This window comes from Octodon degus, unplaced genomic scaffold (assembly GCF_000260255.1).
Source record: "Octodon degus isolate 3935 unplaced genomic scaffold, OctDeg1.0 scaffold00029, whole genome shotgun sequence".
Taxonomy (NCBI): Eukaryota; Metazoa; Chordata; class Mammalia; order Rodentia; family Octodontidae; genus Octodon; species Octodon degus.
In genome coordinates, this window is record NW_004524605.1 from 144,147 (window position 1) to 157,532 (window position 13,386).

Here is a 13,386-nt window from a genome sequence, read left to right on the forward strand (position 1 = left end):
CCGGAGATGCAGCGGGGCGCCGCGCTGTGCCTGCGCCTCGGGCTCCACCTCAGCCTCCACCTCAGCCTCCTGTACGGTAAGCGGGGCGGGCGGGCTGGGCCGGGGCCTCGGGATCGGGTCGGCACCAATCGGATTGGGCGCGCGGCACTGCGGCCGACCGTGTGCGCCCCAACCTTGCGCCGCCGGGTGGCTCTGCCTCCGGGAACCGGGCGTCGGGCGTCCTTAGTCGGGCTCCTCGGAGGTGGGGTCCCGGAGAGGCGCTCCCGCCCTGCGCTGGACCCCAGACCCCGAGCTTTCCGAAGCTCAGGGGGCCCCAGGGGGCGCTCGGCCCGGGTCCCATTCCCAGGCAGGCGCTGGGCGGCGCCCCCGGTGGGCGCCGTCGGAGCAGAGGGCGCAGGCGCAGGCTGGAATTTGGGGCCCCGAACGCTGTTAAGTGACTTGAGCAACAAAAGTGGAGAAGGGCTGGGACTCCCAGCTCTGGCGACAGGAACCTTGAAGGCCAACCGAACAGCCCAGACCAAAGGCCGCCACGGAAAGGCTTGAGCACAGGACTGGCAGATGGAGGTTGCTTTGGGAGCCGCTGGGATGGGGAGCTAGGCTGAGAGCTTGGAGTGTTGGATGGAGACAGGGGAGAATTCATTGGGGGTTGAAAAGAAGATGAGCTGGGAATCCAAGAAAGATGGTGTCCCAGGAAACCAAGTGGAGGGGGCGTCGTGGGTGTCCCTGCTAACCTGAGCCGTTCAGGGCCCCAGAACAGAAGTGGAAACTTTGGTACTTTTTGTGCTACGGAAATGCAGTACTGGCCTTACGCACTTCATCTCTGTTGGTTCTCAACAGTAAAGAAAGACTAATTCTACATGTGGGAAAGCTTAAACAAGGTCAGCCGTAACTCTCCAAGGTCCTCCATCCCGGAGAAAGAAGGGAAGGGGCCGCCCACGGCGCCCCAGAGACACGTGGGGAGTACTGCTGTCCCAGTCTGGGCCTATTCAGGGATATTTTTCTCAGCTATTTCTTGCTCCTGATGGCCAGACCAGGGTCAGGATCTCACATGGGTCAGTATTTCGTGGAGGGCATGGGACTCTGGCTGGACAGCAGGAGTAAAGAAGAAGAGCTCTCCCCCCCAATTATACCTTGAGGAACATCTGGCAAAGCTGGGCTGGGCAGTGGAGAGCAGGTTGAGGGGAGTCCCACAGTGAGGCTTGGGGAAGAAGCCAGGGAGATGAAGGCATTCTGCACTTGTGAGACCCAGGAGGTAGAGGGGTGAAGAGGAGGGGCACAATTCTCTGGGCGGCTGCTTGTGACTCCTCAGACCCAGCCATGAGGGAAAGGAGAGGGTGTCAGCTGAAGGGGGTGCCCCAGACCATCCCCAGGCGTATCTGGCTGGGTATGCAGCGAAGAGACTGGTAGCCTGGACAGCCACCCCCTCCCCCAGCTTCCTGGGTGGAGATGGGCCATGAGCCTCCAGTGTACAAGTGTTGTCAAGCATCCAGGAAACCAGAGTAAGAGGGCACAAAGATTCTGGACACTAAGCTGACCCCTCAGCCTCATCCTGGCCTGCCCCTAAGTCTTCAGAGGGCAGCTTGAGGCTTTCCCTTCCAGTCTCTGCCATTCATGCCAAGTGGCAGAATAGCAAGTGCTGAATGACTATACTGGACTGTGAGGCAGGACATTGGGTCCTGTTCCATCCTGTGTCCCTGTGGAATTGGCAGATGGCAATCCCATGAGGGCTTTATCTCTCGAGACTTAACCTCCTAGAGAGAGGTTCTTTGTGCTTCAAGACAGTGAGCAGCAGCCTAGGGACATACAGGACAATCCAGAGACTTCTGGATCCTTGGGCTTCGTTGGCCTGAGCACACAAACCCTTGCCATGATCTGGGTCACACATGGCAGGATGTAGGTGCTGAGCTTTATCTCTCGAGACTTAACCTCCTAGAGAGAGGTTCTTTGTGCTTCAAGACAGTGAGCAGCAGCCTAGGGACATACAGGACAATCCAGAGACTCCTGTCAGTCCACTCCTCACATTCAATGGGCCATCATACCTGGTACCTGTGGACCTCCTGCCCTAGCTCAGCCCTCTGGTACACAAATCAGGTGATGCCCATCTGCCTACTGTGCTTAGGTACAGAGCCAATGTGGTGCCAGTGGCCCTGCTCCTCCAGAGCACAGTGCCCACTTCACCATGCCCCTGACAAAGTATAACAATTAGCTTACCTGGGGCACTCCCCAGGGTGCCAGGAAGGAGGCTAGTACCACAACCATGGCACCTCAGTTCAGCCCAGGAAGGATTTGGACCTGGCCCCACCTTGCAGGAGTCTCCTGAGTGCCAGACTGGTGGGGACCCACATGTGGCATCAGATGTCTGCAGCAGAGAAATGTAGTACTCAGGGGCCCAGTGAACCCAGATGGTGACAGGAAGTCACGTCACTTCCAGCAAGGGTCTGCCTGGAGAGGTCTGGAAAGGGCATTCCAAGAAGGGCGAGGAACTCCTCAAAAGCTTACAGACAGGAAAGTCTAGATGTTGTATGGGGACAAGTGAGCAGTCAGATGAGGCTAGAGCCTGGGATGGGGGATGACAAAGTAGGAAAGAGTGACAGGGGCCAACCGCAAGGAGACACTGTCCAGGTGAGGCAGGAAGCCAGGGCCTACTAGTGCATGAACCCAGAGGCCCTGTTAATGATCAGGGCTGGCATGTTTTAATCACTCTAGGTGGAAAATGAGACTATTTATACAGATGCACATGGGGAAGCAAATGTGGAGAAACATGGCCCCCAATGGGGGTGTCTCAATGGGTCCTCTAGAAGCCCCTAGTTGATGCAGAGAGGTCTGGTAAGGATGGAGGAAAGGGAACACGTGTGTGATGAGACAGAGGGGAATGAAGGAACCCAGGGCCATTAAGTGGGGTCTTAGCATGAGAAGTTCCTGTGTCTAATTTCCACCCCTCATGCTGTTCAATGATTTTGCTCCACCAGGGCCAGGTCTCTGCACCACATTGAGAGGCCCTGAGAGCAGCAGGTGGACAGGGAGAGGAGTCCAAGCAACCTCTCACACCCACTAAACCAGCCTCTGTAGAGGAGTAGTGACATGTCCTACTAGAGCCAGGGATCCCTGAGTTTTAGTCCTTTTCAGACATGGGCTTCCTCTGGGACCTCAGTTTTCCGGTTGTGCCTAGGGGACAAGCCTGGGAGCAGGAAGATGCAGGCATTTGTTGCTGGAGGCAGCCAGGGTGCTGGGCCTGCCCTGGTGGAGCTGACAGTGAGCACAACCCCCCAGCCAGGCTCCTATGCCTGTGCCCTACCTACCCGCTTACCCGCCCACCAGGCAGGTCCAGGGCTGGATGGCAGTGGGGAGCCCCTGCCACGTGGCCCACAAGGTCAGCAGGGGTTCATGGGAAAGGACTTGTCGGCCACAGAAGAGGACATCCTGCCTGCATTTCCCTCTTCCTGCAGCAGGAGCCAGTGGCCCCAATTTAGCAGCACTGGGGGGTCACCTCTGAGCCAGCTGTGCTGTCTGATAACAGCTCATCCTGTGACTGAGGAGCAGAGCCCTGACCCTAGGGAGGCCGGAGCAACTTCCGGGCCCTGCTGGCACACTGTGACTGTCCTGAACCAGGTGCTCAGCATCTGCGAGGGCCCCTCTACCTTTCCACACACACAGGTACACAGGCAGTCTATCTCCTCTCAGCCACATCCCCAAGCCTAACTGCCAACTCCTGCCTGGTGTTTTCTTCCTGCCTCCAAGAGTCACTCTGAAACACAAAACTGATCTGTCAGTGCCCCCAAAGATAAGCACTAGCTTCCTGGGCCCATGGAACAAGTCCTTCCTGAGGAGCCCAGGAGCATCTGCTGCACCCTAACCTGATGCCTGTTCTTCCTCTGCTCCAGATGTGCTTCTGGAGAGGGGAAGAGGTGCGGGCTGCTCATGGTAGGAAGAGGGCATCTTCATCCTGGTGCCCTGTTTGCCTATGGACACAGCATCCAGTATTTCGGGCTAACTCAGAGGGAGTCCTGTCTTTACAACACCAGTCACTGTCCTCAAAGCTCCCCTGAATTCTGCTAAGTGGTGACTGCTCTGGGTTCATTGGTATAGAGCATTGCTCACACAAATACACAGTGCATGTCACAGTGAGCTGCTCCTTCATGTAGGAGAGTTCATTGATCACTTCACAGTATGGTGTGTGCACCTTTGACGTGGGTTTCATCTGCCCCCCTTCCAGCTACCTCCCATCCTGAGACTGAACACAGGCTCATGCTTGCTGGGCAAGCACTAAACCACTGATCTGCATTCCCAGCCCTTGTTATGCTGGTTCTGAAGATTAGAACATTAAGAGCCGAGGCGTGAGATGGCCCATTGAATGTGAGGGGTGGACTGTCTTATTTCAGTGTGGTGACAGATGTCTGTTTTCTGTTCCTGTGGCATAGGGGCCACATATAAAAGAGGCAGGAACTGACAGGTAAAGTCCTAGAGGTGGGCAATTGAGGTCCTAGATTTCTGACTTCCTCAGATGTCACCTTGATACCCCTAGCTTGCTCAAACAGTGACGTTTTGGGCCCAGATGTGCCCATCTGAGTGTGCGCCATCTCCACACACATCTCCATCCCACACACCACCTCTCGTACCTCCCCGTCTGCCCACATGTGAGGTGCTGCCATTTTTGTTCCTAACATCCCCAGAGCCAGTCACAGGTCAGTACCCACCAAGTCATGCTGGGATGCCACAGTGTAAAGACAAACAACAACCCCCAACCTTGAAATATGGAACTATCTCATGTAACAAGCCAGCCTCTCCACGGAGCTGCAGGGAAGTGCAGGAGTCTTGTGCAGGAGAGGTCCATCATATGATCCTTGGGGCAGAGACAACAGTGGAAGAAGGGACAGTCTCAAACTGATGGCACATAGAGGCACAGTCTTCAGGACTGGAGAAGACAACAGAGCACTCAGATTCCAGTGAGGCATAGGGAAGCAGGGGGTGGTGTTAGGTAGACAGGGCCTTGTGATCTGGAAAGCTCATCTGATCCTAGGAAAGGACCGCCTCGGGGAGTACCCCAGTGTGGTGGTCCAGGGCAGGAACAGTGAGGCTGGCCAGGGGGATGGGGGACAATGGAGAGGGCTTACCCCAAGAATGTCTAGGAGTACCTGTCCAGCCAGAAGGTGTCCACTGCAAGAGTCTAAGCACTGCAAGTGCATACTGGTCAGTGTGACAACCAAAAGGCCATAAGGGCCTGGCCTTCTATCCACTCATCCTTGGTGGCCTCCTCCTAAAGGAGCAAACTCCTAGACAGCCCGCAAAACCCATTTCAGCCCCAAGAATGCACATCATGTGATGACCAGTCGACTCTTGATGTTCAGCGATATCAAGATTGCTTGGTAGGATGACCTATAAGGAAGGAGAGCAGTGTCTCCAAGGCTGAGGGAGGAAAGATAATTTAATCCACCAAAGGCCTTTCCATTGCATAATCTTTAGAAACGCACCACCTCTAAGAGGAAATAATAGTTTTCCAAAACTCTATGCTCCAAGGATGATCTGTTACAGATAATCCAATTTTGGGCAAGCTGACCTCTGTGTGCCTCAGTTTTCTCCTCTGTGCAGCAGCAGGAGCACCTCCCATGAGGAGCCTTCTGCGCAGTGGGGGGGGCCTACATGGCAGGACTGTGCTGCCACATGGGAAGTGCTCAGTGTGCATCTGCGCTCGCTGGTGGAACAGGATGCACCGCAACAGCCGTAGCGGAGTTTGGGCTCAGTGCACAGACGTTTCTTATCACGACTGTGAGTGCCTGCTTCTCCAGGCTCTGCCACACCAGGACGGGTCTCTGCTTGGCACTTGCTCATCAGAGGAACAGACAGCTGTGTGCTCCTGGCTCGGCTGTCCGCCTGTGCTGGCCGGGTGTGAGGGTGCAGTCCTCCAGGAGGGGCATGCAGAACAGCTCTCAGGAAGTGGGGAGCACCCAGCAAGGGTGACACCATTGCGAATGGCACTGCATCACTGCTGGCCCCCATCCCCTGCCTGATTTTTGCGGTTATCTATATTGCAGCTCACATACATGTGCCCTACGCCTTGTGCTCACCTCCTGGGCCATCAAGCTTCTATGCAGCCTACACAGTCCGCTTCAGCTCACGTGAACACCCTTCCTGCCACCCAGCCAGAGAGACTTTCCTTGCCCGCCCCCGGTACAGGCACCCAGTGATGTACAGTAGCTGTGGTAACTTGAAAGCATCAGATTGTGCTTGAGATAACTTGAACAGACAGATAACGCCAAGAGCTCCATGAGCCTGAGCCAGCAACGGCTAATTCTTGCGGCGCTTCTTTATGTACTGCTCTGTTATTTGTGGTTCCCAATCATCACAGGAATAACCTGAGTCTCACAAGTGGAAACCCTGCAGCTTGGAGAAAAGAATCCATACACCCCAGGCCTGGCCAGGCTCAGAGCTGTGAGCCCTCCCAGAAGCAGCCTTTCTTGTCCATGCCACCGACCCTCGTTGGCTATACCACTGCCCACCAGCCTAAACAGCACTGCAGAACAGAACTCTCATGCCATCTTCCTGCCAGGCACCTTCCCAGGCTGTGCTCAGGAGTGAAAGGAGAGTGCCTGCCCTCCCCCATACACACACCCTGCCCCTGGTCTAGCTGGCCTGGTCCCTGGCTACCTCTATCCTAGGCACAGCTCCAAGGAGAGCAGGACTGGCACAGTGCCCCTGTCTTCCAGTCACCCCAGGGAGAGAGCAAAGAGGCAGATCCAAAGTGACTGCGACAGACCCGCATCTACCAACATATGGAGGAGCCCCCAAGCTTACAGATGACCTCAGTGTCATCCTGGTTCTGGGCATGCTGGCCCTGGGGACAGAGCCGTGGGCTATTGACAGCACAGTTCTGGGAGCCACTGAGTGACACAGACCTCCCTGCACTATTGGTGAGGGCCAGGGGTGGTTTAGCCTGGGGTCAGAGTAGGCTGCAGCAGCGTGCCAGGCATGGAAGGGAGGAGAGCATGAGGCACATGGCCTGAGCCTGGGCAGGGAGTAGGCATCCACCAGGAGAGCCTCCAGAGGGATCTGGGAGCCATGTTGCCTTCAGGGCTGAGCCGCAGGTTGGAGGCTGGGGAGGAGGCTGCAGCAGATCAGGGACCCCGTGGAAAGAAGGGCCAGGGAGCTGTTAGGGTGAGAGCAGAGGCACTGCGCAGCTGCCCCAGTTGACCGCTGGCTCACTGCACCAGCTCTCCCGGGCCCACCACCCTAAGATCTAGGCCAGAGCATTGGCTGTTGACTTCGAGAGCAGTGGGGAAGCAGCTCTCTAGAAACCACTGCAGCCCAGCCATGTGAAGAGGGCCGGGATCCTCCAGCCCAGGGGTGTCCTGTAAACCCAGGCACATTCATAGAGGAACTGCCTGCTCCCAGCCTTAGCTCCAAATCTGCCTGTCCCATGCCATGTACAGAATTAATAAATGTAAGGCCAGACAAATAACTCAGCAGATGAAAGCACCTGCAAGCAGGCACAGAGGCCAGGGGTTCGATCCCCAGGCCTGCTGGCCCTACCCCCAGGGCATGCTGAGATGACAATTGAGACTGGGCATGGTGGTACTCACCTGTAATCCTGGCTCTTGGGAGGCTGTAAACAGGCGGATCACTTCAAGTCTGATCTGGTAGTGACACCATGAACACCCTATAGACCCTTCCTTAAAATACAAAAAAAAAAAAAAAAAAAAAGAATTAATTAATGTTTCTTAGAAAATCCCTTCAGAGCCCACCTGGGTCTGATTTGGGTCCATACCCAGCCCAGGGACATTTGTGGAGTGAAAGTAAGCCTTGCTCCCTCAGCAGTTTTCTCTGTGTTTGTTTGAGTTTCCCTTCAGTTTCTCAGGAAAAATGCCTTCAAAAAAATAGCATTGGTGGTTTAAAGGACTTTGCCCAGACTAAGTTAAAAAGAGAGCCAGGACCCAGAAAGAGGAAAGGCTGGGGCTTGCAGCTGCACATGGCTTCCTGCACACACTTTTCTGCATGGGGTGTCCCTTAGCTTCAGGGTTGGGTGCCCAAGTTCTGGCCTGAGCACCTCTACCCCCCACCTTGGGAAAGTAGCCTGGCCAAGACCTGGGCCACTGTCCAGCTGTGAGCTATCTACTTCTGTGAGGCCCCAGGCCTCAGTTTCCTCACTGAGGCCAGACTCACTACCCTTTCTTCCCTCTCAGACTGTTGTGAGGACAAAGGAGGCACTGATAGCTAGGCCTGCGAGACGCAACACTGCCCGCCCCTCATGAGAGACATTGCTGTTTTCTCAGGGCAGGCAGCAGAACCAGGACCCAAGGACCTGGTCTTTGGGTCCCAAGGACCCAAGACTGGGGGTGTCCTGGGGCTGCTGACAGCAGGGAAGAGGAGGTGTGCACTCTGGCCTCACCGACCTCGCTACAACAGGCTTGGAGGCCAGGGCCCTGCTGGTCAGGGGAAGGAAGAAGCCAGTTCCCGGGCCAGGAACAGGAAGGCAGGGGGAGTGCAGCAGAGGCCAGGATGACAGAGCTTCCTGCTGTGGGAAGGGAAGGACAGTGGAGACAGACAGCAGCCAGGCAGGAAGGATGCACCTTCTTCAGACTCCAGGTGGGGGCTGGGCAGTCACGGAGCACCCAGAAGCAGAGCCCTCAGGCCCTTAACTGCCAGTCTCCTGGGCTGCTGGGTTCACATTCTGTAAAGAGCCTCTACATTAAAGTTGGAAGCATCTTTTTCAAAGGAACAACAGGGTTTGACATAATTCCAACCTGAAGGAAGACCTCATGAGTCTATTTAGCCATCCACTTACCCTACCATCTATCCTTGCATCCATTCACCAATCTGTTCATCCATCTATCCTTCTGCCCATCTGCCTGCCCATCCATTCTTCCATCCATCCATTTGTTTAGTCATTCAACAAGTATTTCTTGAGCCTTTATTCTGTACCAAGTGCTGTACTAAGCAGCAAGTAAAGTAGAAAAGAGAACTGTCTTCATCCTTACACCACTGAAACGTACTCTCAGTGGAGAATGTAGAGAAACACCATGAAGCTGAGATAGATCCCAAGTTTTGTAAGGGTGAGGAGGTCACATCTATGCTGATGGCTGAAAATGGGAAGCCAGCTGTGCGGGGCCCCATAGAGGAGGCATCAGGAAGAGATGGTATATGCAAAGGCCCTGGGTTAGAAGAAAATGGTGTGCTGCAAACAATGTGGAGAAAATGAACTGAGATAAAAACAGATCACTCTCCAGGGTGTGGAGAACTGGGTGGAGGCCAGGCCTCCATCAGGGTCTAGATTTTCCTGAGCATACACAATGGAAAGCCACAGACAGGTTTTAAGCATGAGTGTAATGTGGTCCTTTTGCAATTTAAAAATATAACACTGCATGGAGGAGGAATAAAGGAGGGCAGAAGCAAGCCTAGTACCACCTCTGCCCCAAATATAGCTGTGCAGTCCCCCAGCAGGACAGCAGTGCTCCTCTGGGATGCAGCCAGCTTTCTGAGCTTTGTGGGGCTGGACAGTGTGACTGTCATCTGGGGAGATGAGAGTTATTGAGGGAGGAGCCTTGTGTGAGGTCAGCATCAGCAACTTGGAATGCTGGGTGTCTGTGGATTTTCCAAGTTCCCAGGGCATCTGAATATCAAAAGATGAGTTGAGAAAAATGAGGGTTGGGCAGAGGAGGAGGAAGATGAGGGGAGAGTTGGGTCCCAGGAGCCAGCAAGAGGAAGGACAACTCTGTGCCTTGACCTTGTGTGCCACTGAATTTGTGCTGTGGCCACTAGAGTCTTTGGCCAACAGCTCTATGAAGTTGGGGTGCAGCCTATTGTAGACATGTGAACGTGGAGGTAAGGATAAAGAGCAGGGCTCTGGCTATGGCGGGAAGCAGAAAAGGGACAATGGCCCAAAGGGAGATGAGGCTAACGAGCTGCTTTGCTCCATAGGTGGAGATGATTCAACAGAGAAAGAGTGATGATTAGAAGAGGAAGGAACAATCTGTGGAAGTCAGGCCCCAGAGGATTTGGGCCAGAGTAGGGTGCAGAGTTCGGTTTGGGAGCAGTAATGTGGACATGCCTGGGATGGGCACAAGGAGGTGTCTCCACCTGATGTTTCTTGGTATCCATGCTAGGAGAAAGGGAAAACCCTGAAGTGCCTGGGTAGGGGCCTGCTGAAGCCTGCATGCAGGAAGATAGAGGAGGCAGCAAGGGCAGCAAGGGTGAGGGTCTTCTTCTGCACTGTTGAGCTACTTGCAGACATGATGTTGCAGGGTCCCAGTGAACAGCAAGAAGCAAGGGATGATCAGAATGATGGACCATGGATTGCCACTGTACAAGGACAGCGGAGACACCAGCAGGGGTCAGTGGGGAGGAAGCACTGGGGGTGTCTGGTGAGGCAGAGGATTTGGCAGGGGTGAAGCAACACACCTGAGTGTGGAGGAAGGAATGAGGAGAAGTGGGAAGGAGACCCTCTCAGTGACAGCACAGTTCCTGGTGATGACTATGTCCAGGATGTGCTCTGGACGCCAGTGGCTAGAGGGGAGTGGAGAGGAGGGTGTCACAGACAAGGTGCTGGGGAGTCATCTGTGTGGGTTTTGAAGTCATGGAGAATGGCAGGAGTGGGGGAGACAGGAAGCCAGGAGCTACAGTCAGCAGAGAATGCAGGGAAGTGACCAGGAGAGAAGCTGATGACAGCTTTAGTGGGGAGAGGGTGGTGTCATTGAAAGCAGGCGCCTCAAAGGCATTATTGGGAGGAGGCCAAGAGGGAGCCAGCAGTGACTGCCCTGTGGCAGTTGCATCCTCAGAAAGCCAGGCTTCACATAAAACCAAAGGGAACCAGGCAGATGGTCCTGCTCAGCATAAGGATGTGGGTGCTTTCTATGCTGAGGTAATGCCAACTGGAAGGACACGCTGTGAACTCTCCTCACCCCTCTGTCTATCCACCGCCCATCTATCCATGTTTTATCTGATGTGCCATCATTTGTCTCTCCCACTTCTTGTACCTGTCCCTTGAGTCTTTGCCTACACATCCCATTTCGAGCTGAGGAACATGAAAACTGATTAGTGTTCCAATCAGGATCCCCATGGAGGACAGAGCAGAAACTGCCTGAATGATTATGGCTTTCCACAGGGAAGGGGCATGTGGACTAGACCTTCTCAAGAGATATATCTACAGGAAAGAATAAAAGCTGGGATGTCCCAGGTCAAAGGACAGGTGAGCAAAGCAGAAGCTTCAAAATATGAACAAGCCTGAACTTTGTGAGGAAGTTAAGAGGTCCTATGCCTCCCGCTTCCCAGGAGTTGAAGCTGAAGAGAAAGGGAGGGGTAGAAGGTGGCTGCTTATCTGCTTTATCTTGGAAAGGATAGAAAGCCACCATAGGAAGCTGCTCTGGCTCTCTAGCTTGTAGTTGCCAGGGCTGTATAGAGAGAGAGAGCACTCCAGGAAGTGGAGCCTCCAAGGTGGGGTCTCCACATGCCCCTGCTGCACCTCAGGTATGTGTGGCCTATATCCCACCATAAGAGTGCACACTGGGTCAGGTAGGGAGTGCTGGCCACTGCAGCTCCCCTGTGGTGACATGCAAGCCCCAGACCCAACGTCTAACTGGGTCTGTCAGCAGGGAGGGCACAGGACTTGCACCCTCACAGGTCCAGACCCACTTTCGTCATCTCCCCAATCTTCTGTAGCCTGGAAGACAGACCACCGTCCCTGATTGCCCGCACACTTGCCCAGCTGTCTCCCTAGCATGGCCTTATTCACTTGGACTGCCTAGGGAAATATTTCTTTCCCTCAAAGCCCAGCTCAGAGGTATGGCCCTGGGGACCCCTTCCTGGGCCCTCACTGTCCCAAAGGGAACCTTGTCTTGTGGGGCCACCTTGGCTTTGGTGTGAGTGCTTTCCTCAGCAGCCCTATCCTCAGTAGGGCACAAAGCTGCCAAGTGCCTGGCCCTCTGTTTTACTTGGAGGCCAAGCAGGGGAAGCAACTGAGAGCCCAGGGCCATTTCCAACTTGGGGCCAGGGCAGGTTGGCCTGAGTGTAAGGAAGAGTTGCTCTGAGCTCAGGAAGGAGGGCCTCGCTGCAGTCCTGCACGGATCAGGCAAGAAGCTTCTTTTGGGGGCAGGCCTCAGATTCCCTGTCTGCATAGTGAAAGTGGTGCTTGATGAGCATTTTTCAGCCCTGGTCTAGTGATACAATGGTGTCTAGAAGGGCCTAGTATGGAGTGAAACAGGATGGAAGAAGGGAGAGGCCAGCAGGCTGTGTCATCTGTAAGATGCTGAATGCCATCTTGGTGTGTGGAACGCACTGTCCTGGCATCCCTTAAGCTGGGCAGCTTGGTATCAGGGTGTGTAGAAATACATAAAGTGATGGTCCTCCAGACTCTACCCCACTCCGCAAGCTGCAAGGCAGGACCCTGAGGCCTCAGACATGTCTGGAGAGCAAAACACTTGGACCTCAGCCCCCCGTGTGTCCTGAGGGACTAAAAGAAGCTTAGGGCAGGAAAATGGGCTCTGCTACCCACCCCCTAGGAGGAGGACAAGGTCTTGTGGGGAGCGGGACAGGACACAGCACTGGGCCTCCAGCCACACAGTCCTCCCTTCCTGTTGTCTCAGGATGGTCCTGGCAGGATGCATCTGCCAGAGTTCCAGGCCCACACCTCCCCCAAGGTCTGCACCCACCCCCACCAGGATCCCTCCACAACTGCAAGGACCTAAGAATATGTCAGGTACATGACTACACATGCTTACACACACACACACACACACACACACACACACACACACACAGAGCAACACACACCACAGACACTCCAAGTCACACCCAGACCCACAAAGGCAAACATCTGCACACATGGAAGACCACTCCTCTCAACACGTGCAAATGCACACACCGTCCACAGGGAGGAGGCTGGGGGTACACAGCAGCAGGACAGGGGGCGTCCCAGGTGCCTGTGGTTATGAAGAAGTGCAAACGGGTAAAGCAGCCCACCTGTACACCTGAGGAAGAGCAACAGGGGAGACCAGCAAAAAGGGAGGCCTGGCCAGCAGAGAAGCAGGTGGAGCCATGAGGTAGACTGTTGGTACACAGGCAGAGCAGACAGGCAGGACAAGGCCTGGGAGCACTTGGGGAGGGCCTGGGATAAGCAGAGCCATCTCTGAGGATTGATGATCTAGAGTGTAGGGGGGATGGGTTTGAGGCAGAACTGTGGGTCTTGATGCCCCCCATACCCACCATAGGAAAATGCCAGAGGTCAGAGTTCAGTCCCACTGAAGTTGAGTCACTTGGGGCTGGCTCAGGCTGTGGGGAGGGGGTAGTCTGTGGTGGAACTCACTGGATGTCTTGGGGTATACATGGGGAGGCCTGGATGTGCCAACTGAGAATTGCCACTGTTCCTGCCTAGAAGAGGGGTCCTAGAAGGCCACACTGCCT

General features: G+C 54.8%; 1 protein-coding gene across 2 annotated transcripts in view; it reads left to right on the top strand.

Moving 5' to 3' along the window:
* The first annotated feature begins 6 nt into the window (after positions 1 to 6).
* Positions 7 to 13,386, top strand: part of Flt4 (fms related tyrosine kinase 4) — a 39,039-nt gene continuing 25,659 nt past the window's right edge. The window contains exons 1-3 of one of the 2 annotated variants that reach the window (XM_023713137.1): positions 7 to 76; positions 11,093 to 11,176; positions 11,647 to 11,767. In XM_023713137.1, the coding sequence (XP_023568905.1) occupies positions 11,102 to 11,176; positions 11,647 to 11,767 (196 nt within the window). In that variant the 5' untranslated portion in view covers positions 7 to 76; positions 11,093 to 11,101. The remainder of the gene's footprint in view (positions 77 to 11,092; positions 11,177 to 11,646; positions 11,768 to 13,386) is intronic. The other variant, XM_023713138.1, reaches the window with a different exon arrangement.